The 23,758-nt window shown below is 44.3% G+C and overlaps 1 protein-coding gene across 2 annotated transcripts in view; it reads left to right on the forward strand.

Annotated features, from left to right (window-relative positions):
* Positions 1–10,197: 10,197 nt before the first annotated feature.
* Positions 10,198–23,758, forward strand: part of BLNK (B cell linker) — a 74,981-nt gene continuing 61,420 nt past the window's right edge. Inside the window, exon 1 of one of the 2 annotated variants that reach the window (XM_060643072.3) lies at positions 10,198–10,466. In XM_060643072.3, coding sequence (XP_060499055.2) covers positions 10,420–10,466 — 47 coding nt within the window. In that variant the 5' untranslated portion in view covers positions 10,198–10,419. The remainder of the gene's footprint in view (positions 10,467–23,758) is intronic. The other variant, XM_060643073.3, reaches the window with a different exon arrangement.

Consider the following 23,758-nt stretch of genomic DNA (forward strand, 5'->3'; position numbering starts at 1 on the left):
ATAAATGGGGCTTTGGTCCCCAGGCTCAAAAGACTGTTGCAGAAATGTCTACCGTGGCGATGAAAACAGATAACGATTTTGTGGCAATACAAAAATTGAGCCCGAGAGAAAAGCTAAAGAAACTTGTTTCCTTTGAGTGCTTACACTTGAAGAGGAATGGATTTCCTCTAAGGAGGTGGCAGGGGCAGCTGGAGGTTTCCGAGGTGGCTGTGGGGCATTCTGATGGCCCAGACTCTTTGTATACTCACTTTAAAGCCTGGGTGTTCTTCATCCTCCATGCAAAGGTGTACCACAGAGTGATTTCGTGTGACTCACATGTTTGAGTTCTATTTTGGGCTCAGAATGGAAAGGAAAGCAAGAGAGGAGGGGAAATTTTCTTCAGGGATCTGGAGTTTTGGAAAAGGAGGGCAAATGAAACTGGGTGACCTTGCGGTGCCATAGCTCATGCTGTTCCCTTGGGAGAGAAAGTCCCTCACCACACAAGCTTCTTGTTTGTATGGAAAGCTCCAGCTCACAGGTCCTCTTCTCTCGGGAGCTGCCCCTGGTTTCCTAACTCTCCACTAGTACAGCTTCTCTCTGTCTCTCTCTGTCTCTCTCTCTCTCTCTCTGAAAGCACACTTCACCTTGTTTGTAATTGTTTGTATGTTTCCCCCACTTGATTAGGAACACTTCAAAGAAAAAATAATTTGAATTCATTTAAGAAAATCTCAGGAACCTACACAAGAATGTGTTTCATTTGTATATGTTGGGGCAAGCTGTGAACAGTAAAAAATCAGACTAGGGAAAGATAATGGGGACATCGTGTCACCAAAGGGGAAGATTGAAGACTGTGGGGAAGAGGTCTCAGGTCAGAACCTACCCATCTCTCCCCACTTACCAGGAGTTTCACTAGTCCAGAACCTCTTGTCCTCTTGTCCAAGATGAATGGAAGAAGGAGACCTTGAGGAGGGTTAGGGGACCTAGATACTAAGAGTAAGCTGCTGCTTTACAAGCTATGGTGGCTATATTGTGAGGTTTCTCTGGTAGCCATTCTCCCTTCCAATGACAGCCCCTGACTTTCACGTGGGGATCAGGGGTCGGTCTTTGAACTAACTCCAAGATAGAGGACAGGGTATCACTTTCCCCTTGGCCTTGGTGTTGGCTTCAAGGATGTGACCAAAATACACAATCAGGATGGATCTCACACTTCTGAGGATGCTGTCACCACCCTGTTGTTCTTGAACCTGAGGTTGGGGCAGCTAGAGTGACGGTGTGTTGGTGAATGTTTAATAATTACCTTCCAAACAAAAGCTCAACCAGTCCTGATTTATAGTGTTTGCCAACTCCTGCGGTGTAAATACTTCCACCATGACTGATTTCAAGCTCCAACACAGTGTGGCTGAAGATGGAGCTGGGAATGGATATATAGTGGCAAAAAATAAAATAAAATAAAATAAAATAAAATAAAATAAAATAAAATAAAAGATAAATACCATAGATGTGAGTAAACTCAAGAATGTAGATATTACCAAAATGTAGTAACATAACCAGGAAGAGATGAGATGAGTTTTGAATACCTATTACGTTGGTTTTATATATAACTTATTTAATTATAGGCTTATATATTTGTTTTTCAAATAATGGCTATATTAACAATAGGTTCACAACATTTCTGAAAGCTTAGTTGTCTTCCAAGAGCTGGTATGAGCTAGATCCAGCAACCCACTGAGCCAGAGCTACCTGGTCACCTTGGAAGAAAGAATTAGGCAAGAGGGTCGGAGAGTGTGACAATCAGCCCTAACCATAGTGTTTGGGCCTTGAAATCTGTAGCTTGCTTAGCCCAAGACAGTTGGGTAAATCAACAATTTCCTTTCTTACTTAATCCAGCCTGAGTTGTGTTTTCTGTTACTTGTAATTGAAATAGTCCTACATGAGACACAAATTTTTTTCGTATTTGCATACTTCACATTTATAATTCAAGTAAGACTGACTTACAGTATATAGTGGTTTGAATGGTAGCCCTCCAAAAGATATGTATGTCTATGCCCTACCCCTTGGAACCTGTGAACCTTTTCCCAAAAAGGTCTTTGCAGTTGAAATTAAATTTAAGATCTTGACATGAGATCATCTTGGGTTAACTGGATGGGTCCCCAACCCAATGACAAGTGTTCTTATCAGGGACACCCAGAGGAGAGACCTGGCGAGAAGTAAGAAGGCCACATGAAGACAGAGGCAGAGATTTGAGTTATGCAGCCAGAAACCAAGGTTCCAAAGAACCTCGTGGAGCCACGAAGAGCTGGAAGAAGCAAAGAAGGATACACCCCCAGAGACTTCAGAGGAAGCACAGCCCTGCTCACACCTTGATTTTGAACTGTGGGCTCCAGAACGCGAGAGAATAAGTTTCTGTTGTTTTAAGCCACCAAATGGGTGATAATTTGTTACAGAAACTCTAGGAAGCTAATACAAGGTAGCAATATTTTACCTGCTTAACAAACATCTTTTCCATCTTTATCCTAGTTCTAAGTGGAACAAAGATCCATTGTAGAATTTAGGGACATTTTTGAAGCAGATGCAATGATCGCCAGAGATAATCATATGCCAGTCTGTTCTGTTTGTATGCGTGTAATTATAAAACCTGAATCATGCTGTATGGACAGTTTCAGGTCACACTTTTATTTATTCATTTCTTTTTTTGCCAATGCATTATGAAGATTTTCTTGTATCATTGTAACTTACTTGAAAATAGTGCTTTTAGTGGCTACAGAACATCCTATTTTATGGACATATCATAATGTATAATGTTACTACATTATTGTTAGATGAGTATACAATTCCTAATCCTGCACTATTATAAATAACTCTCCACTTGGGAAAATTTTCTAAAATTTTATTTTATTCTTTTGAGCATGTCAACATTTTAAGAATCCTGATGCACATGACCAAGTTGTCTTCTGAGAGGTTTCTTTCAATCTGGAGCCCTGTCAGCCGCAAGAGTACCCATTTAACAATGCCTTTGACAAACCTGAAGCCAATCACTTTTTAAAAGCTGAACCAATCTGATAGGTTAAAAGAAAATGGTACTTACACTTGCTTTAATTTGTTTCTTTGCTTTAGTGAGATCGCCAGCTTCCTCATCAGCCACTTGCACCCTTCCTTTTGTGAGTTGACTTTTTGTGCTCTCTGCTCACTTTTCTATTGGGGGATCAGCCATTTACTTATTGATTTGAAAGATCTCTTTAGTGCTGTTACAGAACATTTAGGAAGATTTCTTTATAGAACGTCGCTTTCTATAAATATTTGTTACATTTTACACGAGGGCCCTCTGACTTACAAAAGAGCAAAATGTTGAAATCACATGAGACAAGAAGTCACTCTCTGGGAGGATGATAGTGATCTAACTGCACTTTTTCATTCTGACTTCAGGCTGGCACACGCATGCTTGGATGTTTCTAGTTTCTAAAAAGGGAATTGGAATTCTTCCATTCAGGTAACCTGCAGTTGGAGTTTTAAGCCATTTTGCTCTGGGGACAAAATTTTTAGGTTAAATAAATAGAATAAATAAATAGAAAGGCACTATACATTTTTTCGTAAGCAATCTGATTCCTTGCTCTGATTCAACATGTCTTGACCACAGACATTGTTGACTTTGCAAAACAGAACACGCCGTTCATTGGTTGGGAGTAAGGAGATCTTAGTTCTTTCTGCTATTGCTTTTTTTCTGGTTTGGGGTCTTTCTCTAAAATGGACTTTTGCAAGTCATTTCACCCTCTGGTCCTTGATTTCCACATCTTAGCGTTGCTAGGTAAAATATAGGACATGATGCAATATTTGGGACATGCTTTTACTAAGAAAGTATCTGTTGGTTATCTAAAATTTATCTGGGAATTCTATATTTTTACTTGCTAAATCTGGTAACTCGCTGTGTAAGGCCTATTCCAGACCGGACAAATTATGGTTGAAATGTAATCCAATTTCAAGGCACCTTGCAGTCTGGGTAATCTGGGCCCTATCCTGCAGTTGGATACCGTCATCCAGAGGAACTGTTCCAGGGATAGCAGTAAAGGAAATGTTGGTGAGCCACGGGGAGGCCAGGGATCTATTTGGAGATAGATAAGACTTGAAACTGGGATGGGAGAAACAATATGGAAGCGACTATAGAAGTGGTAACCACTGATCTTTTTACTCTCTCCACCAATTTGCCTTTTCCAGAATGTTACATAGTTGCAACCATACAGCGTGTAGCCTTTTCAGATTGGTTTCTTTCGCTTAGTAATCTGAGGTCCCTCCATGCCTTTTCAGAGCTTGATAGTATTTAAAAATTAACAATGCATGTTTTATTACTAAAAGTAGTAAGTGGAACTTGAGAATTCTTTGCAGTTATTTCCATTCTTAGAATATATTTTATTGAGCGTATACAGAGGACTGCGTTCAAAAGTCAAGATAATCCTCTTCTCTGTGATGTTACCTTTCATTCATTTGTTGCTGTTTATTTACATATGTAAGGTTTGCCTTTTTTAAAAATTTTTGCCTTAATTTTGTTTTTAAGATATGTCAAGCCTAGTTTAAACGTCAAAACTCCAGGGGCGCCTGGATGGTTCAGTCGGTTAAGCATCCAACTTCAGCTCAGGTCATGATCTCACAGTTCGTGAGTTTGAGCCCCACTTTGGGCTCCGAGCTGACAGCTCAGAGCCTGGAGCCTGCTTTGGATTCTGTGTCTCCCTCTCCCTCTGCCCCTCCCCTGCTCACACTCTGTCTCTGTCTCTCAAAAATAAACAAACATTAAAAAAAAAAAAAAAGATCAAAACTCCATAAAAAGATCCAGAGAATCTATATCCAACCTTATCACTTCTGCTCTGTTTTCATCTCCCTTTTGCCTCCTGTTGGTAACTATTTTCATTAGCTGCTGGTTTTATCCTTCCCATGTTTGTTTATTTTTTCAGAGTAAGTGTGTGTGTATAAACTTCCTCTACCTTCTTGTTTAAAAAAAAAATAGCTGTCTACTCTATTACCAAATCCTGGAATTCACACCTTTTTGTATGGTTACACTGAACTCCTCTATAAAGATGGGCCAAAATTTCTTTAACCAGACAGACCCCATTGATAGCCATTTAGGTTTCCCAATCTTCTGCTGCAAAAAAACAAAAAACAAACAAGCAAAAACTTATAATAAATAACTGTGTGGAGACGTTGCATGTGCATGTGTGTGCATGTGTGTGTATCTGCAGGGTAAGGTCCTAAAAGTGAGGTGGCTGAGCCAGAAGGTAAATTCATGCAATTTTGTTAGGGATGGCCAGTGGCGCTCCATGAGGACTGTACTGTGTTGTAAGCAAAGGGTGTCTGTGTCCTCAGAGCTCCCTAGCATCAGACTTTTGGATTTTGGCCAATCTGATATGTGAGATATTCACTATCGTGGTGATAGTCTTTCTTTTAATAGGAGTGTGGTTGAGCATCTTTTCATCCATTCAAAGACCTCTTACCTTTCATGGTCATGGGTTTTGGCCACTTTTTGTGTTGGATTTTATTTTTTTCATCTCAATTTTAGGAGCTTTTTACCTATTAGAGATACATATCTCTATTTGCTCTGTACATAGTACTAATATTATCTTTAGACATCTCTGTATTTGTTATCTATGATACATTATCCAACACTTTATTCCCAATTTGTCCTTTGTCTTTTGATGCTGCTTATGATGGTTTTTATGCTGTGAAAAAGTTTCTTTATGTTTCTCAGGCCAAATTTATCAACTTTTTCTTTTATTACCTCTGGATTTTAAGTGATAGAGAAGGTTGTCAAATTTAACTATATTTTCTTCCTTCTTACACTTAGCTCTATGTTTTTGGTAAATGGTTTGAGGTTTGAATCTAGTTTTATCTTTTGGCATCATATTGAATTTATATATTAAGTTGGAGATAATGGAAACCTGCATGATATTGAGTCATACCCACAAACATGGAATGTCTCCCCATTTGCTCAAGTCTGCTTTTGTTTTGCAGCCCTTTAAATCCAGGTGGACTGCCTGGGTAGGAAGACTAGGAACTAGTAAAGCTTCACTCAACAGAAGATAACAGAAAATTGTAATCAATCAGAGCATCTGCTACCAAGGACTTCTGGCCTCCAGGACCTCGACCCCTAGAGGCAGTGAGCCTTACCTTGGCTCTCCGCATCTCTGACACTCCCATTCCTTGGAGAGAGCACTCCACACCCTCTACCCTTGCCTATTCTCTGGCTTCATCATGGCCCTGACTGATGGGAACAATCTGGCCTCCTAGTTGCCTCCGACTCCACATATCTGCCTCCCACCCTGCTCCTGGCTCGTGGTTGGACTGTGTGACTGATGTGGAGAAAAGAGTTTGAAAACCCCCAAAGGGATGCTCACCTGCCCAGAAGTTGTGAGGAATAAGATGGTTCCTAGGCAGAGACTCAGTTGCAGAGGGGCATGAATGACATTCGTACTTGGTTCTAGAAGAAGGCGAAAGCCTCTGTAGTCCTTAAGAAGAATCATCAGCTGGGAACGTGGGCTGGGAATGAGAATGAGGGTGGATCTGGCTACAAAGAAGCAGTAGGAGGCTGAGTGGTTATCCAGCAAGGGCCCAGGCTGGCATGAGAGCAGGGTGACAGTACACATGCTACAAAGAATCTTGTCGTCAGATTGGCTCTGAGGGCTGGAGGCAAGGGAAGAGGTGATGGCACATTGACCAAGAGTTGTCCATCCTGACAATAGGCTACTCTAATGTTCCTTCCAACCGGGGACTTGGACTGATACAAGAGTGAAGGCTATTATCATCCAAGCTATTCTCCTAGTAATACAGATGTTGCATTCCTGGCCCATTTGACATACAGAATTCTGAGTTTACCGAATAGGTAAAATAGGGAGCAGACTGGTCTCACCGAAAGCGAGCCTTGGGCTGAAAAGAGCCTTTGCCCATTTGCTCAAGTCACAGATGTGTTCTCTTCTTCCTTTCTGACCCTGCTCCCCGCAAAGGAGGGGAACAGACTGTCAGCATCTGCCACACTTCCTTTTCTCTCTCTTCCTTTTCTGGCCTCTTTTGCTGTTTTCTCCCACTTGCTTTCTGTGTGCCAGGCTTCCTCCCTTAGCTTTCCCCCCAAACCTTCTTCCATCTGGGCCCTTAACTAACATTCGCAAGTTAACTAGGCATAGGTCTGACCAACAGCTACTTTGGCCTGCAGTGTCAGAAAGCTACCAGGGCCACTGTTCCTACAAGACACCCACCCCACTCCAGCCCAACAAAGAGGGCCAGCACAAGAGAGGAAAAAAGACGGAATGGTTTGGGTGTTTGGGGCCTGGCTTAGGGGGCAGGAAGACTAGATGGCCCTAGGTAAGTAATGTCACCTTTCTGAGGCTCAGACTTCACATCATAAATGGGAATGATAAACAGTAGCCCCCTCCTAGCTGCTGTGAGGCTGACCATCATGGAAGTAGGTTACGGCTAGAACCGCAGAACCATAGTGCCAACATCACCCCTTGCCTACTCTGGCGGTGTGTCTAAACCAGCCCTGGCAGGGGAAAAGCCATCAGCAGGTGGGTGGCAGAGCAGAGTAGCTGAACTTTCCGTTCCAGTGAAGACTTGGACTACTTCCAAGGCTCTGTAAAGTGCCACAACCATCTAGTGCGTCATTGGGAAGCAATCTGGCAAAGACCATCAGAAGCTTCTCTTCTGGACACCATGAGGGTGTTGCGATTGGTGTAATCTAACTTCTGTGCACATGAGCCAGTGTTCAGATACCAAGAAGGAGTCTGAGCTCTCCTTGAATCCGCTTTCTGTCCTCGGAAGATGAGCTGAGGTCAGGGAGACTAAGTGATTCACCCAAGGTCAAGCATAAGTGATTCACCCAAGGTCAAGGTCTGTGATCTTCTTTAACTTGCCTTTCTTGCCCAAATTATTTTGTTATTTATCCATACTTATGCAATTGTACTTCACTCATTTTCACTGTTGAATAGTACTCCATTGCATCCATAGACCACAATTAATTTATTCATTTTCCCATTGATCGGCAATTGTGTTATTTCCACTGTTTTTGAATTTTCTATTAAAAATGGTGCTTCTGTGACAATTCTTGCATGTGACCTTGGTGTACATGGTATATTCGTACTATTTCATCATGTCTATGATCTAAATTGCTTTGGTGATACCAAAGTGTTCCCAGAGTGATTGCACCCACTTGTATTTTTATCAACAGTGTGTTAGAGTTCCAAATTTTCTTTAAGGTTGGTTGGGACTATCCATTTTTCATCTGTTCATCTAGTGATTAAAACTCATATGCACTGTGCTGTGCAAGTCACAACTGTTTATTATGCTATGTTGTTCTCCGTGTGCTGTGGAAACCATGTGTGGCCTCATTCTTTTCACAAGTAATCAGCTAAGACTTGGTATCCTCAATTTCCATGTTTTCACTGATCTTCTGCGTAAGCTGGTTGCAGCTACAGACCAGTAATGGCAGCCTGGAACAATATGGCCGTCACACTACACACTACATGGGGCAAAATGTCCAGTCTGGAAAAGCAGACTCTCATTTTTATTATGTCAGACCAAATACAGTAAAAAAAAGAAGAAAGACAAGTGGCTGTAAAAAGAAAAAGCAGAAGTGTGACTCTTGCCCCTGCTTTTTTTTCTCTGGGGAAATAAGAAGTTGCCAGTCCAGGTGCTAAACAGAGTTGTTGGTTGACAGAAAAGTCAAGTGGCTGATGGGGTGCACTTTATAGTAATTTAGAAGACACAGGCTATCATCATCCCATTCAGTGAAGCTTGATTTTCTTAATCCTTGATGATGTTGCAATAGCCTTCACCATCCTGGTCTACTAGTTTCTTTCAGTTAAGAACTATGGAGAGAGGATGGCAGGGGTGGGTTTAGAGCTCTTTCGGGATACACTGCAAGCAAATTGAGCTGCTTGTTTGGAGAAAATAAACAACTGGAAGACGCAAGTGCTTGCATTTTTCTTGTGAAAGATCGTCTGCTCCCTTGCTAGCCTGGCCAATTCAGTGGCTTGGCCAAGCAGAAGGGCCCCACCCTTTAATAGCTCTGAGGATTCTGCTCCTGATCATCTGGTCGAACTAGAAATTCAGAGGTAGTACATGAATAATCAAGCTTTACCTAGAGAAATACAGAACTTCTGTTTGTACAAAGAAGAAGTAGAGAAGGGAAGAAATCCACCTACGACTTCCACCTCTGCCAGTACCACTGCTCCTTCTCCTCCTCCTCCCTCCCCTCTTCCTCCTCCCTCCCTTCCTCCTCCTCCATCTCCCCCTCCTCCTCCTCCCTCCCTTCCTCCTCCTCCATCTCCCTCCCCTCCTCCTCCTCCCTCCCTTCCTCCTCCTCCATCTCCCTCCCCTCCTCCTCCTCCCTCCCCTCCTCCTCCTCCTCCCTCCCCTCCTCCTCCTCCCCTCCTCCTCCTCCATCTCCCTCCCCTCTTCCTCCTCCCCTCCTCCACCTCCCTCCCCTCTTCCTCCACCCCCTTCTCCTCCTCCTCTTCCTCTTTCCTCCCCTCCTCCTTCCACCTTCTCCCCCTTCCTTCCTCCTCTTCCCCTCTTCCTCCTCCTCTTTTCCCTTCTCTTCTTCACTCCCCCACCCCATCTCCTTCAGTTCTTCTCTTCCTCTCCTTCCCCCTCTATCTTCAGCCAGACCTGGGGTCTGTACCAGAAGAGGCAACTTGGAACCTCTACTCTGTCCTTTCTCTGTATTCTTCAGACCCAGAAGAGGACTGGTCACCTGGGCAAATGTGGTTAAATGTGCACCTTCCTCACCAAGGTGAGCAGGGTGTGCTTGCTGGCTACAGGGAAGCGTGCCAGGCATAAAAGGAACCGTTTCTCTCATTTTCTTCCTCCCTGATCTTAAACTGCCTTCTGCTCGCTAAATGACAGTACAGAAATGCTATTTTCATATCATGGTTCTTTAAGTGGAAAAGTTTATCCATAAATTTATGCAAATGAGCAGAAAGTCCCAAAGAGACCTGAGAATTGATTATTCTGCTTTTTCTTGAGCCCAGGAAGCTACTGGGGACAGAATGACACCTGCTGAAAACAGGGACTATATGTGTTTGGGACAACAGGAAGTAGTGACCAGCCAGAAGCCCGTCCTGACCTGATTACAAATCTGGTTATAAAAGAAAGCAGCTGGAAAGAAATTTGCATGTCCAATAGGTTTCACTATTAAAGTTTACACAACGTGGAGTAATCAGCCGAGCTGGCTGGCTACCCAGATCACATGATTGTGTAGAAACATGAAACTTGACTATGTGCTCGAGCAAGTTTTACTTCTCCCTAGTGTAGGTGTCTGCCAGCAGCCTGCACTCTCTCGGAAATCAGACTCAAGTGACTGGGACCCTTGAGATCAAAGGCTTACCATGCTACTCCCTAGGAGGGCCAGTGACTGCTGACCTTACCACTGCCGGTTATTCGTGGCTCTTATAATTAACAAAAAGAATGGACAAGCTTAACAAAATAACTGTCCCTGCCAGTCAGAAGTTGAGGTAAGATTTTCCCCATCCAATACTTCTCCTTCCTTTTTTTTTTTTTTTTTTTTTTTTTTAATGATCTACTGATTCTGAGAAAAACTGAAATCCTGGAATACTTTGCTAGTTGTAAGGCAGTGGGTGGCAATTGCTATAGAGAAGTACCCTGAGTTTTTAAAGAAATATGTAGGAACAAGTGGGCTTATTCTAGCTGGCTTTTGTCATTGAAAGATGCATGTAGGAAGCCCTGGGGAGACGGTAAAAAAGAAAATCCAAGGACTTAGATTCTACTGAAGTTCAGCTTTCAGAGCCTGAATACAACAAATTATTCGAAGGATGCGTTTGTCTAATCTGAATCTCAACCATTTCATTGTGGATTACTATTTAATGTTTAAAGATGGTTGTAGTCATTTGTATTCATTGCAGTTGTCTCTTATTTATTTTGTGGGTGGATATCACAATTGTGTGGGGACATGAGATCTGTTTTTCCAGTGTTATTTTGTCACTATAGCAATTATCTAATAAAAAGCCACTTAGAAATTAAAAACCAGAAGTGGCCCAAGGGGCAGGAATCAAACAACTCCTCTGAGCTGTGGAAAAGACAGTATCCCAACTTTTTATTTTGAAGACCTTTTTAGTTCATGGTAACAGCATCATGGTTGTTGGAGATTAGAAATTTTAAATGTTCAGTGAGTGTTTTATATTCCGACTACCACTTTGACCTTCAGTTTGTCATGGGTGATGTGACACATGCAACAAGTAAATTATCACAAATAATAAAGAGCTAGACAATTAGAGGTTTTGAGACAAAATTTAAGAGAAATGAGTCTGGAATTTACAGAGTGACCGCCCTTCACAGTGAGAATTTGGATCCTATACCGGTTAGGTGTTCGGTAAATGGTGTTTTGAAATGAACTGCTGATCTGGGACCAGTAGGCTCCATCAGCACGGTCAGCCATTTCAAGGGTGTGTTGTTGGGTACTTTGGTTTGACCTGCACTGACAGGGGCCAAGAAGGTACCTCAGTCTTTCCCTTGGTCTTGAGTCACTACACTCTCATGGCGGGGGGGGGGGGGGGGGTGTCAGATGAATCAATGAAAGTAGTAAGAGACTAAATGAAGATAAGAAGGGAATTGGAGTAGCTGAGAAAGATTTCATGGAGAAAATGCTTCAAGAGCTAGGTTTGAGAGGCAAGTAAGACAAAAGTAGGGTGAGAATTGGAGGAAAAACAATGAGCCGGGAGGGAGGAAATAGAGAAACGCAACTTGGAACTGGACTTGAACACAGTCCATTGGTGGGATGATGAGAGTGTTCTGTCCAACAGAGACTATGGAGTAGGGTGTATGGAACCAGAAGGTCCTGGTAAATTGGGATGTGTAGGGTGGGGTCAGCTCACAAAGGACAGTGAGGGCTCTAACCACAGGGAGTTAGAGAATGGTTTACAGGAATAGAAATGGCATGACAGCAAGCATGTAATAGGGGGCAGGGATACTCTGTAATGGGGCCAGTTAAGCAGCCTAAGCATCTAGTGCCATAGGCCTGGACTTGAGGCACAGCAGTAAGAAGTGAAAGGAAAAGAGTGTAGGAAAGACATGCCAAAGAAACCAACAAGGCATGGATATTAGGGCTTCTCTCAAATGAGCAAGAGGGTTTTATATAGTCCTTTCCAGACATTCCATAACCTGGAGCTACACTAAGCCTTAGAACCTCTTTTAGGAAATCCAGATGGGAATTTAAATAAGGAAAGGGAATAGAACCTGAATCATCATATGAGCTCCACCCTCTGCCCCCTGGGACAAAGTCCAGCTTAATCACAGAGTGAGTGGTCAATAGGCAGTATACAACCATAGATTATAGGGCGGGAAACCAAAATTATATTGTGGATAATCATACACTACACTCATCCGCTGAAGCAGAAGTAAATTTTTTTCCACTTGGTTACTCAGTTGTCTTTACAGAATTGGCCTGTTTTGGTAAAATGTGCACTGCCGACGCGGAGCTTTTCAAAGACAGGAAATTGTAAACATGATGGACTTGAAGCACCACCTTAAATCTTTTCTGTAATTAGGTGGGATGTCAAAGAATAGGGAAATGAAATACTTGATCCCTGTGATTTGTGGCCTCTGTCCTGACTGACACCGATTCGGAAAGTTGCCTAACTGCAATTATTTGGTACCAGGTGACAGTATAAGTGAAGAGCTGTGTTTATATCCTTTGGTTTATCAAAATTTATATGAGACTTTGCCTAAACTCTTAGCCACAAAAATAGAGAGATGGTGGGTGTCCATCAAGGGCACATAGTGATCCTGGAACATAATAACTGTTAGATTAAAACTGGCAGTCATTAATATCACTGCTATTCTTTCTTCTTAATTCCGTAGTTGTGCAACTGATTTCCTGAACATAAATGCAGAACTTTGCATTGATCCTAGGTAAAGTTTATGTTCATTTCAGTTCTTCTTTGTGGCCATTTTGGTTATTTTACCTATTGATTGTGACACGTGTGGCATTTAGCTTTGCAAGGACTGTAGATGTGACAAACACCCTTCCTCTGCCTTAACTTGAGTGGCTAAAAATCTGTCGAGCACAGCAGAGCCCTGTCTTGGGTGTCCGGATCTCACTGCCAGGACTCTCACTTGGAGATGTAATTTCACAGCTTCTGGGACATGGCTTCTCTCCTCAGGTCTTGGAATCTTCACTTGGAATTTCCAGTTACTTGGCTTTTCAAGTTCAGTTCTTCAGAAACAAATTCACCAGGGCATCTGGTTGGCTCAGTAGGTAGAACATGTGACTCATCATCTTGGGGCCGTGAGTTCAAGTCCCACAATTAGATGTAGAAATTACTTTTTTAAAAAAGGAAAGAAATTCACCTTATTTTCACCTCTCTGCCACTAGCTCCATCTCTGAGCCTCCCTATTTCCGTCAATTGCATCGTCATCAACCCTAACTCTAATTCATCCCTCTCTGCACCCCCATTCACCTACCGCACCCTGTAGTCTTTCTTTAATGAAGCTTCCGTATATTCCATGTATGGCTTTTCTACCACGCCACCCTGGATAAGTCCTCCCCTCTCCTGTGTCCCCCATCTGCAAATGCCGAGTTTGGACGAGCCAATTCCCGAAGCCCCTCTCGGCTCTAATGCCGTGTGATCGTTTAGGCATGGAGACTATTCTCTGACCCTACTGTTTAAAGATAGACAGCTTTCAATGATTTTATCCCAAGGCCTTCAGGAGACGTTTCCTGACTGAATCATCCATCTTTGAAAGCTGTCCATCCCTAAACAATGAGGTCAGAAAACACAACTACACAGCATCCAACAAGGTCACCTAGAAGGTTGCTGTGACGTATTTAGAAGGACAATGCAATTGGAGCTCAAAAGGGCTGAATTTCAACGGCCCATTGCTAGCATATGGGTCCTGAGGAAGTCACTCAACTTCCGTAAGCTTCAGTTTCCTCAGGTGTCAAAACTAGAGATGCCTTCCTCACAGCCTTTTTGTGAAGATGAAGTAAGACAACATGGGCTGACGTGCCAAGAATGGCATTGGCTTCATGGTCAGTATAACAAGTAAATAAAAAGTAAACACAATAGCCAGTACTTCAACCCACATATCATGAGTGACCATTTGCGGTCTCTCTTTCTCCTCACGGTAATGGACCCAACCCCCTTGAATTAGAATGGCAAGCAGAGCAGGAAGCTGCCCAGGGCCTCATGATGGGTAGAGCAACTCTTGAACATACATGTGTCTGGGAGCATCTCTCTTCTCATTCTTTATAAGCTTAGGGCAGAGGCCTGTGCTCGTGAGGGAAGGAAAAAGAAGGCACAGCATCTAATGGTAGAGACAAGATAGACTTCCCAGGAAGTATTTCTCTTCACACTGCCCGTCTGCATTATGTCAGCCGAGAAACTGCTCAACTGGGACTTCTTGTGTCACACCAATGGATGGACTCCTCAGACAAGGCCTCTTTCTCCTTGTGGGCAAGCTACCCTGGAGCCACGTTACGAGAATTTGCTTAGTATTTGTAGCTTTCAGGGTCATTGGCTAGGGAAACTCGGGGCACTCTTTCTCACCCACTCTGGGCATGGTTGTGCCAGGAAAACCCTAAACCAGAGTCCACGTGTCCAAAGCACCCTCTGTCCTGGATCCAGTGATCGCCAGGGTACCATAGCTGAACAACTCCCTTCTTTTCACGCAACTGGTCTCAAAGTGGGCTGTGATACACTTAATTAGGTTCGCAAGGATGGAACCACAATTACATTCCAGCCAAGACTCCTACATCACGGAATTGGAGGAGACTGGGCTGGTACTACTCCAGAGAGTAGTTCTGGAGTAGGTCTCTCCAGAGAACTTCAGGCAGACATTTACAGATAGTCTCTTGATTTTCCCCCACGGATGATGAACCTCATCTGTTCAGTGGAGAATTTACTGTTTGGTTCATTTTCAAAGAGGATCTTCCTCTTGCCCACATGCAGCAGCATCAAGGAATCTAGGCTGGTTAAAGAATACGAATAGGAGGGGCGCCTGGGGGGCTCAGTCAGTTGAGCGTCAAGTCTTGATTTTGGCTCGGGTCATGGTCTCATGGTTTGTGAGATGGAGTCCCGTGTCGGGCTCTGCCTTGACAGCACAGAGTCCGCTAGGGGTTCTCTCTCCCTCTCTCTCTGTCCCTCCCCCGCTCATGCTTGCTCACTTCTCTCTCGAAATAAATAAGTAAACTTTAAAGCAAAGAATATGAATAAGAAAAAAAAATTGAATGATAGCTTGTAGCAGGGAAACGGAAAGGTCTCTCTGGCTTTTTAGAGACTCCACGGAAGCCTCCTTCTGCTGCCCTCCGCGAAGGCCTGGCTGCATCATTTAGATTGGTGCTTCTCCACCAGGGGCACTTTCGTCCCCCAGGGGACACTTGATCATCACAAATGTGGAGGGGGTGCTGCTGGCACCAACAGGTAGACGCCAGAGGTGCTGGTAAGCATCCTACACTTACAGAGCAGTACTCACAGCAAAGAATCGCCAAAAATTTCAATAGAGCTGCTGTTGAGAAACTGATTTAGGCTAAGTAAATGAATTCTGTCTCGAACAGGAAGCCCCTCTTCATTTGTATATTCTTATAGAGATGGCATGTGTTTAAAGTTTAGAATATATATCTTTGCAATTGATAAGCCTTCTGATATCCCTCTGTCTGGGACGGTTTGGGTGAGGGGTTGCCAAGGAGAAGGGCTAGAGGTGCTGGGGCCTATATTTCAATGAGTTACTATTTTTAAAAAATTTTAGGGTCAAATAAAACTAGATTCCACAAACGATATGCACCAATGGGGTATATGTTGTTCTCTCCAGAGAAACGAGAGCAGGAAAGATCTCCAGGCATAAGGTCATCTTGGAATAGTCTCTGTTTCTACCTCTGTAAGCAGACCAGGTAAACCATGAGTGGAAATCCTTAGAGTTGGGATAAAAAGACAATTAAGTGGTAACATAGCTATTAGGAAGTCCAAGGGCTTATAGATCTGATCCTATGGCCAAACTGGACAGAGGTGGGTATGCTGTGTCTGTCCTAGAGCAGAATGCGTTGCCCTGAGGTCCATGGGTAGAATGTTTCGGGATAAAAGACAGGTTGAGGTCTGGGGGATGAGACGCTATGTATCGGTCCACCCTTTAATGTCTTCTCAGTCCCATGTGAAGATTCTGCAGCACTGTGAGGCACGGATCCAAATAACTCTGCCATCACCTTGGATAGTTTCTGCAGCACAATTCACCCTTTCTTGCCTGATCTCCCCATGGCCACTGGTGTATATTTTGTGAAACTGATGGCTGGGTTTTGAGGGTGCAACTTTTTTTTAAAAGAGTTTATTCCAGCTTTAGTAGAAAGGAGTCCTCTATCCAGTCTCCCATGACTCTTTAAGTTGGTGTTGACCTTATCCAGAGGTGAGCAGTTGGTGTGATCCTCTTACACTATTGGGAATGATGAGAGGGTATGCGTGCAAGGGGTCCAGGCTGGTGTGGGGCTGCTGCGTGTTGTAGTGTCAGATGCTCAGGCTCATGGGTGACCCCAGATCCTGCTTCCAAGCCAAAGGGCTGCAGTGCCCTTGCCCACTATGGCTATGACCTTGCCAGGGAAACCATCTGAGTCTGCTTAACCAGACTCTGTCTCTGTTGGATAATGGTCAGAGGGGCTGCCACTCTCTCCCCATCGGACGTGTGTGTCTCTTGCTTTGTGATTCCCCTCTGTCAGCCCCTCTTCTGTGTCAGCCTTTCTGCTTCTTTAAGGTGGCCCTGTGTCTCTCTGTTTGCTCAGGGCCGTTGATGTCTAAGCCTCAAGGACAACTTCAGTGTTCTCACTGCACACGCTTGCTGGACTTCCTGGGCCCCTAGAAATGATGTAGTCAGTTCTGGTCACAGGTTCCCTGAGCCACGCCAGCTGAGCCTGCTCCCCCTTCTCTGTGGAAGGACACGGACAGCAGCGGAGAAGCCCCCATCCAGATCACACAGGTCTCCCGGCGAGGACTTGGGAGTCCGTCTCTTTAGCAACTTTATTTCTGAGGCAAGAAACCTAAGGCCCAGAGAGGTGAAGTCACTGTCGGAGCTCACATAGCCAGCCGATCCTTCTCCAGAACCGTCGCTCTCTGTTTGCCTACTGGGAGAAGGGAGTACATAGGCCACTCCCTCTTTTTTTTTTTTTTTTTTTTTTTACCCTGTGTCAGGTGTTGACCAATAGAGGTTGGTCCAGGTTAGTCTATATTCTGTATTTGCCCTAGATATTAAAAAAAAATTTTTTTAATGTTTATTTATTTCTTGAGAGAGAGAGAGAGTGTGTGAGTGAGGGAGGGGCAGAGAGAGAGGGAGACACAGAATCCAAAGCAGGCTCCAGGCCGTCAGCACAGAGCCCAATGTGTGGCTGGAACTCACGAACTGCGAGATCATGACCTGAGCCGAAGTTGGGCGCTTAACCGACTGAGCCACCCAGGCGCCCCTAGACCTTTTTTTTTAACTAAAAGAACTAATTTACTAGTGAGAAACCCCAGAAACCCCTACAGAACCATGCCCGTCAGTATTTCAGGCTCTTACAGGTTTCCTGGTCTGCACTTGAATTCTGTGCTGACCCAGCACATTTGATATCTACGGATACATATTTTTCCAAGAACGTTCCCACAGTCGTTTGTGTAGTCTGAGAGTGAGCTGTAATTATAAAGAGAAGAGTTGGTCTCACGCACAGACCGAGCATACAGGACCAATGTGGTATAATTTAAGAAGTGCTCAGAAAGGTGTTTTTGCCATACTGGAAAGAATAGGATCTTTGAAATCAGGCAGGCCTGGATTTGAATACTTCTCTGTACTTACTAGCTCATGGTCTTTGAAAGGGTCATGTAATCCCTTTTCGCCTCAACCTTTTCATCTGGAAAGTAATATCATACATTATTATAATAACATATAACATAACAGGGGTGTTGTAGCAGTGAATATGTTAAACAGAGAGGAAGAGATCCGTGGATGCTTCCTTCCCCCAAGTCCCTCCTGGCCGGGGCTTTCCCAAATTGTGTCATTAAAGAGGCATCCATGCGGGATAAGGCAGTGTCTCAGAGTCCTGGTTCAAAATGAAAGCTCACCGAGGGTAATAGGTTAAGGCATTAAGGCACTATCTGTCACCAACATCCCTGAGGCTGGAGGGCAGATAGCTGGGCTTTTCTCTCCCGCACAGAGGTGGCTCAGTCCACAGCTGTTAGCTGAAAGAATGGGACTTTGTTCAGGAAAGAACAGGTGATAAGGAGGGAAAGTCTGGAGGAGGGAGACCACGCCTAAGCAAAGGGAGTTGGGTGTGGGGGGCTGTGGTTAAGGATGCTCCCTACAGGGTTAGAGACACCACCCCCCCCATTCAATTTGTTGTCGTTGTTTACTTTACAACTTCACTGCGTTCAAAGTGTAAACTGCTATGGGATGAAGAATAATCTCTTAGGCACAGGAAGCATATCAGTGTCCACACTCAGTACCTGGCTGGAAGGAAAGTCATCTTATTTTAGTGCAAATAACGATGGTGGGATAAAATACAAACTTGGGAAATACACTTTCAAAAGGAAAATGGCAAATGAAATACCAAATCCTTGGAAAACCAGATCCTCGTCGTTATCTGTGACTATTGTGCCTTTTAAGCAGTCTTTACAGCCTGTTTAGGGTCAAAGTCTTTTTTTTTTTTTTTTACAAATAGAAAGTCTTTTCATTTCATTTCATATCATTCTCCACATTCAAAGATTATCACATTTGCAAACCAGTCACAGATGATTGGGCCTAATATACCTGATTATTGCCGAAAACAACCTCTTAAAACAATTAAAACAAAAGGTATTTGTGTAAATACCTCCAAATAAAATGGGGGGAAATCTGCTTTAAAATTGCTAATGACCTCTTTGTGGGAATGAGGTTTCCTTTTGGGGTGATGTAAAACCTCTGCAACTAGATAGCGGTGGTGGCTGCACCCCGTCAGGAAGTTGCTCAATTGCACACTTCGAAACGGTAGAAATGGTGAATTTTACACGGTGTATTTCGCCTCCATAGAAAAAAGTGACAATGAAATTATTTTCTGTACTTACCATAAAATATTATACTTGGGGACCCGTGCTATATTTTTTTTCACCAATTAGATGTTGTTTCAAAGTGTGTTTTCACGTATTATTAATAAGCATTTTTGGATGGTTTTTAAGAATTACAAGGCTTCTTTCCACTTCAATCCCTACATGTGATATTCCCCAATAGGGTTTTTTACTCAGATCCCAGTGAAATGAGCTTAACTGAGCCGAATTTTTCAACGTACTAGAAATATCATTCCTCAAAATCACTCTTCACTCTCTGAAAATATCTTTGCTTTTAACTATCAAAATGGGATGCCCAGATAAGTGGGTGACAATATTATATTGTGCCAATGTAGACATAGGCAAGAGTCCTTTTTTCCTATCAAGGTTAATCTTTAAAAGGACATGCTTGGGGTGCCTGGGTGGCTCAGTTTGTTGGGCATCCGACTCTTGGTTTCTGATCAAGTCATGATCTCACAACTCATGGGTTCGAGCCCTGCATTGGGCTCTAGGCTGACAACATGGAGACTGCTTGGGATTCTTTCTTTCTCCCTGCCCCTTCTCCCCTGCTCACTGTCTCCTTCAAAATAAATATATAAATTAAAAAAAAAAATTTTTTTTAATTTAAATGAGCATGCTCGGTTACTTGGGTGGCTCAGTCAGTTGGTTAGGCATCCAACTCTTGATTTCAGTTCAGGTCATGATCTCGTGGTAGTAAGATCAAGCCTCCTGTCAGCCCCTCCCCCTGCCCCAGTCCCCCTCCCCTGCTGAGCACAGAGCCTGTTTAGGATTCTTATTCTCTTTGCCCTTCCCCAACTCACACGCACTGTCTCTCTCCCCCACCTCCACCTCTCTCTCTCTCTCTCTCTCTCTCTCTCTCTCTCGGTGAAAATAAATAAATAAATAAATAAATAAAAGAACATGCTTAAATTCTTAAAAACACATTCCTTTGCTAGAATTACACAGAATTACATTTTCGGAAGGTTCTGAAATGTGATTAGAATTATGCATCACATCATCGTCTTACAAATATGTTGTTTGGGAATCATCAGTTCCCCAGGGCAATTTTCATGCCGGTTGAGGAGAGGCCGGGAACATAGCAAAATGTCAGCTGTCTGCACCTTGTTAGAACAAAGAGCATGTCAAAGCCAAGCACAGTGACAGGATTAAATAACATGACCTCTGGGGACTGTTCCAAACCAACAGTCTGTGCCATCTGTGGACACAGGAGCCTCCTGTAACTTTTTTGCATTTTGCAACCTGCTTATGTATGTATGGTTTTTTGGAAGAGATTTCCCTTCCCCCCAGTCCCTCCCTGCTGCGTGAGTGGCTGAGCGAGGGGACCAGCAAGGCCTCCTCAGTGCTGGGAGGAAGGAAAGTGTGTCCCGGCAGTCCCCGCAAGTCAGTAGAAACTATCACAGCAAGTGGCAAATCATCTAAGAACTTCTTGAGTCTAGTTTAGCCTATTTCCTTTGTCACCTCATCAGTCTCAGGGTGCTGTGCCCCGTGCCTAACTTCCTCTGACAGGGTAAAGCGTGCCAGGATTTGTAAAAAGGATTCAGGGCCTTCATAGGATCATCCCTACTCCTGCCTGTGCAGGTCAGCCCAGTTGGACTTATAACCCAGATCAGCACTTCAGACATGCCAAAGACAACCACAAAGCATTTGCAGATCGCGGTAGAAAGAAAAGAAAGAAAAATGGTAGAGTGTCTGGAGAAACTTGCAAGTTAATTTCTCTGGTTAATGGTGGTTAAGAACCACAGAAACAAGTTGCTAACAGTTAAGCTGCCTGCACCCCTCCACGCCAGGACTCCTGGGCAGTCTTTGTCACTAGGATGCCGTGAAAGGACATGGGCACGTGGTGCCCTGGTCTCCCTCCGTGAATCCAGCCACCCTGCTTCTCAGGAGGTCCTGGACCCCAGAGGGCCTGGACCGCGTTCCTACCCACTCCCCACCTGCCTGCACTACCCTCTGCCTCTCCTCCTGCCATCTGTCCCGTCCTCTTTGTTTTCTGCCCCTCCTTAAAGATAGAGACAGGCCCCTAAGAGCCCATGCTTCCCTCTAGCAACAAGTCAGCTCTTGAGGACCAGCAGCAGGGTGGTGGTGGGGGCACATGTGTCCCCAGTAAAGACTGCTTGCTTGGTGGAAGGATCGGATGCCTTCTCCAGGGACAGAGATGGAGGTGACCAAAGAGGTCTGTGGTGATGGCCCCTCCTGCCCTGGTAAGGGTCAGGCTGAAACAAGCCAGCATAGGTTATTCACGGGAGGTTGGGAGCATGGGCTCTGGAGTCAAAAGGCCACACTTTGAATCCCAGCTGTCCTCAACTAGGTGTTGGACATGGGACAAATTACTCAACTTCTCTGAGTGAATGTTTTCTCATGTATTAAAACTGGGATAATCACAACAATGTGAATATGCAATGTGTAGGCGAAAACACTACTGATCTAGACACTTAGAGGTAGTTAAGATGATAAATCTGGTGTGTAGTTATTTTTAATCACAGTAAAAAATGAGGATAATAATAGGACCTACCTCAGAGGGTCGTGAGGGTTAAGTGAAGTAATAGATGCAAAGCACCTGGCACATAACACAGGCTCACTAAGCGCCAGCTTTTACTATTGAACTATTGATTATCTGAGTCTGACCACCGGCATGGCTTCCTGAGCAGGGACTGTTCATGGTGGCTCTGGGCTGTGGCACAAGAAAGTGGAAGACGCAGTCCCTACAACGGAAAAGCTGAGCCTCTGGCAGGAGACCCAAGCCATGTGTGGAAAGGGAAAGAACAGGGTGTGATGGAAAGAGCTGGGGGAATCTTTAGCTAATCAATCTTTTTTTTTTTTTTAAGTTTTTGAAATTTATTTTGGGAGAGAGAGCATGCACGAGCAGGGAGGAGGAGAGAGAGGGGGAGAGAGAAGGGGAGAGAGAGAATCCCAAGCAGGCTCTGCACCATCAGTGCAGAGCTCGATGTGGGGCCCGAACTCACGAACCCTGGGATTATGACCTGAGCCGAAGTCAGATGCTCAACCGACCAAGCCACCCAAGAGCCCCTTTTGCTAATCAATCTTGGGGCAGTGGCAACATTTCTCTAGAACTTAGTTTCCTCCCTTACAACAAGAGGGGATTGATCCATGATATTACTAAAGTTTCTCTCACTGTGACTACCTTAATGACAGGCAAACCCTAGGAGTCAGGGTTTCCAAGCTGTGTGGTCCGAGACAAGACAAGCGTCATGATCTCTCTGGGCCTTGGTATCTGCATCTGTGAAATGGGACGGTGGTGCTAACTCATCCTTGGGGGGCTTCCTCCACCACAGAGGGGCTGTCAAAACTTTTGTGCCATCTCCAGTGTGGACTCACTTTCTAGAAGGAAGAGGGCCCCTCTGCTGCTGAATTTGCAAATCTAAAGATAGCACCAATGATGCCACAGGAAGGAGGGACATGAGGAAGCTGGGCCAGGACTAGAAGAGGGTTGGAGAGGCAGAGGAGGGAAGCCTGCCAGCCAATGGGATGGGACAGTCTCCGCCACATGCAGATAGCAGACTAGTCACTAAAAATGGCATTCTGCTTCAAGATGATGGTTCATAACCAGAGACTTCAGCTTTGAGACAGAAATTATCCAAAAGGAAGATATTTTGTGCAAATCAGAGAATCCCCCAGTCTCTGTCTGTGTTTGTCCTCTGGTTTCACATAAACCAGAAGGTTTTTGTCATGAGATTAGGGGGTGGCAGGACCTTTTTCCTGCATTCCCAGGGGGAAGGATTTGTGCTCAAGCTAGTTAGCTCTGTGTCCAGCACCTGACTTTCCCAGCGTGGGCACTCATCCAGGGTTTATAGACTAAAGAAGACAAATATATGTTTCATGTAAAAAAAAAAAAATGATAACATTAAACTTTAAGAAGAAATCCTCCACCCATCAGTAAGTTAAATAGTATTTCAAGATAATGCTTTAAAAATCAAAAGTAAGGCAAAAAAAAAAAATAGTTTACGATGAACAAAAAATTGAAATGTTATTGTTTATTTATTTACTTATTTTGTTTTTTGTTTAATTTATTTTGAGAAAGAGAGTGGGGGAGGGAGGGAGAGAGAAAGAGAGAGGAGAGAGGAGAGAATCCTAAGCAGGCTCCACGCTGATGCAGGTCTGGAACTCATGACCTGTGAGATTATGACCTGAGCACAAGTCAGATGCTTCACTGAATGACCCACCCAAATGCCCCAAAATATTGACATTTTAAATGAAGACAGGACCAGTATTGCGGATCTGTTCTGCCTCAGACCCCAGTATGGTCCACTGTGCAGCCATCAGTTCTTCCACCTGCCCAGCTGGGGCACTAAAGGGCATCTTGATGTTATCCTTCTAGTATTTCCCTACCGTGGACTGGGGCTGGGGCCCAGGAGGGCTGCTTTCATACCGGTCTCCCAGCCACCAGTGTCCCCTCCTCCCTTTTTCTACCCTAACCTGGGCACACCTCTGAGGAAAGGTTTTCAGGGGCTTCCTGCTGCCTATAACCCATCTCCTTGGCCTGACTAACAAGGCCCTTGCTGCCTGACCCCACCCTCCAGCCTCATCTATGACTCCCCCCTTCCCTCCACCCACCCCACATCCTGCTGCTCTCAGCTTCTCACCAGACCCCAAACATCCCAGCCAGTTTCACCTCCGGGCCTTGGCACCTGCTGTTTCTGCCACCTGGCTCCTGTTCCTCACTCTTTTGCCTGCTGAATTTCGATTTTCCCATCAGGACCCAGTTCCCAGGACACTTCATC

The sequence above is a fragment of the Panthera onca genome, chromosome D2 (assembly GCF_046562875.1).
Source record: "Panthera onca isolate mPanOnc1 chromosome D2, mPanOnc1 haplotype 2, whole genome shotgun sequence".
In the NCBI taxonomy this organism is placed as follows: domain Eukaryota; kingdom Metazoa; phylum Chordata; class Mammalia; order Carnivora; family Felidae; genus Panthera; species Panthera onca.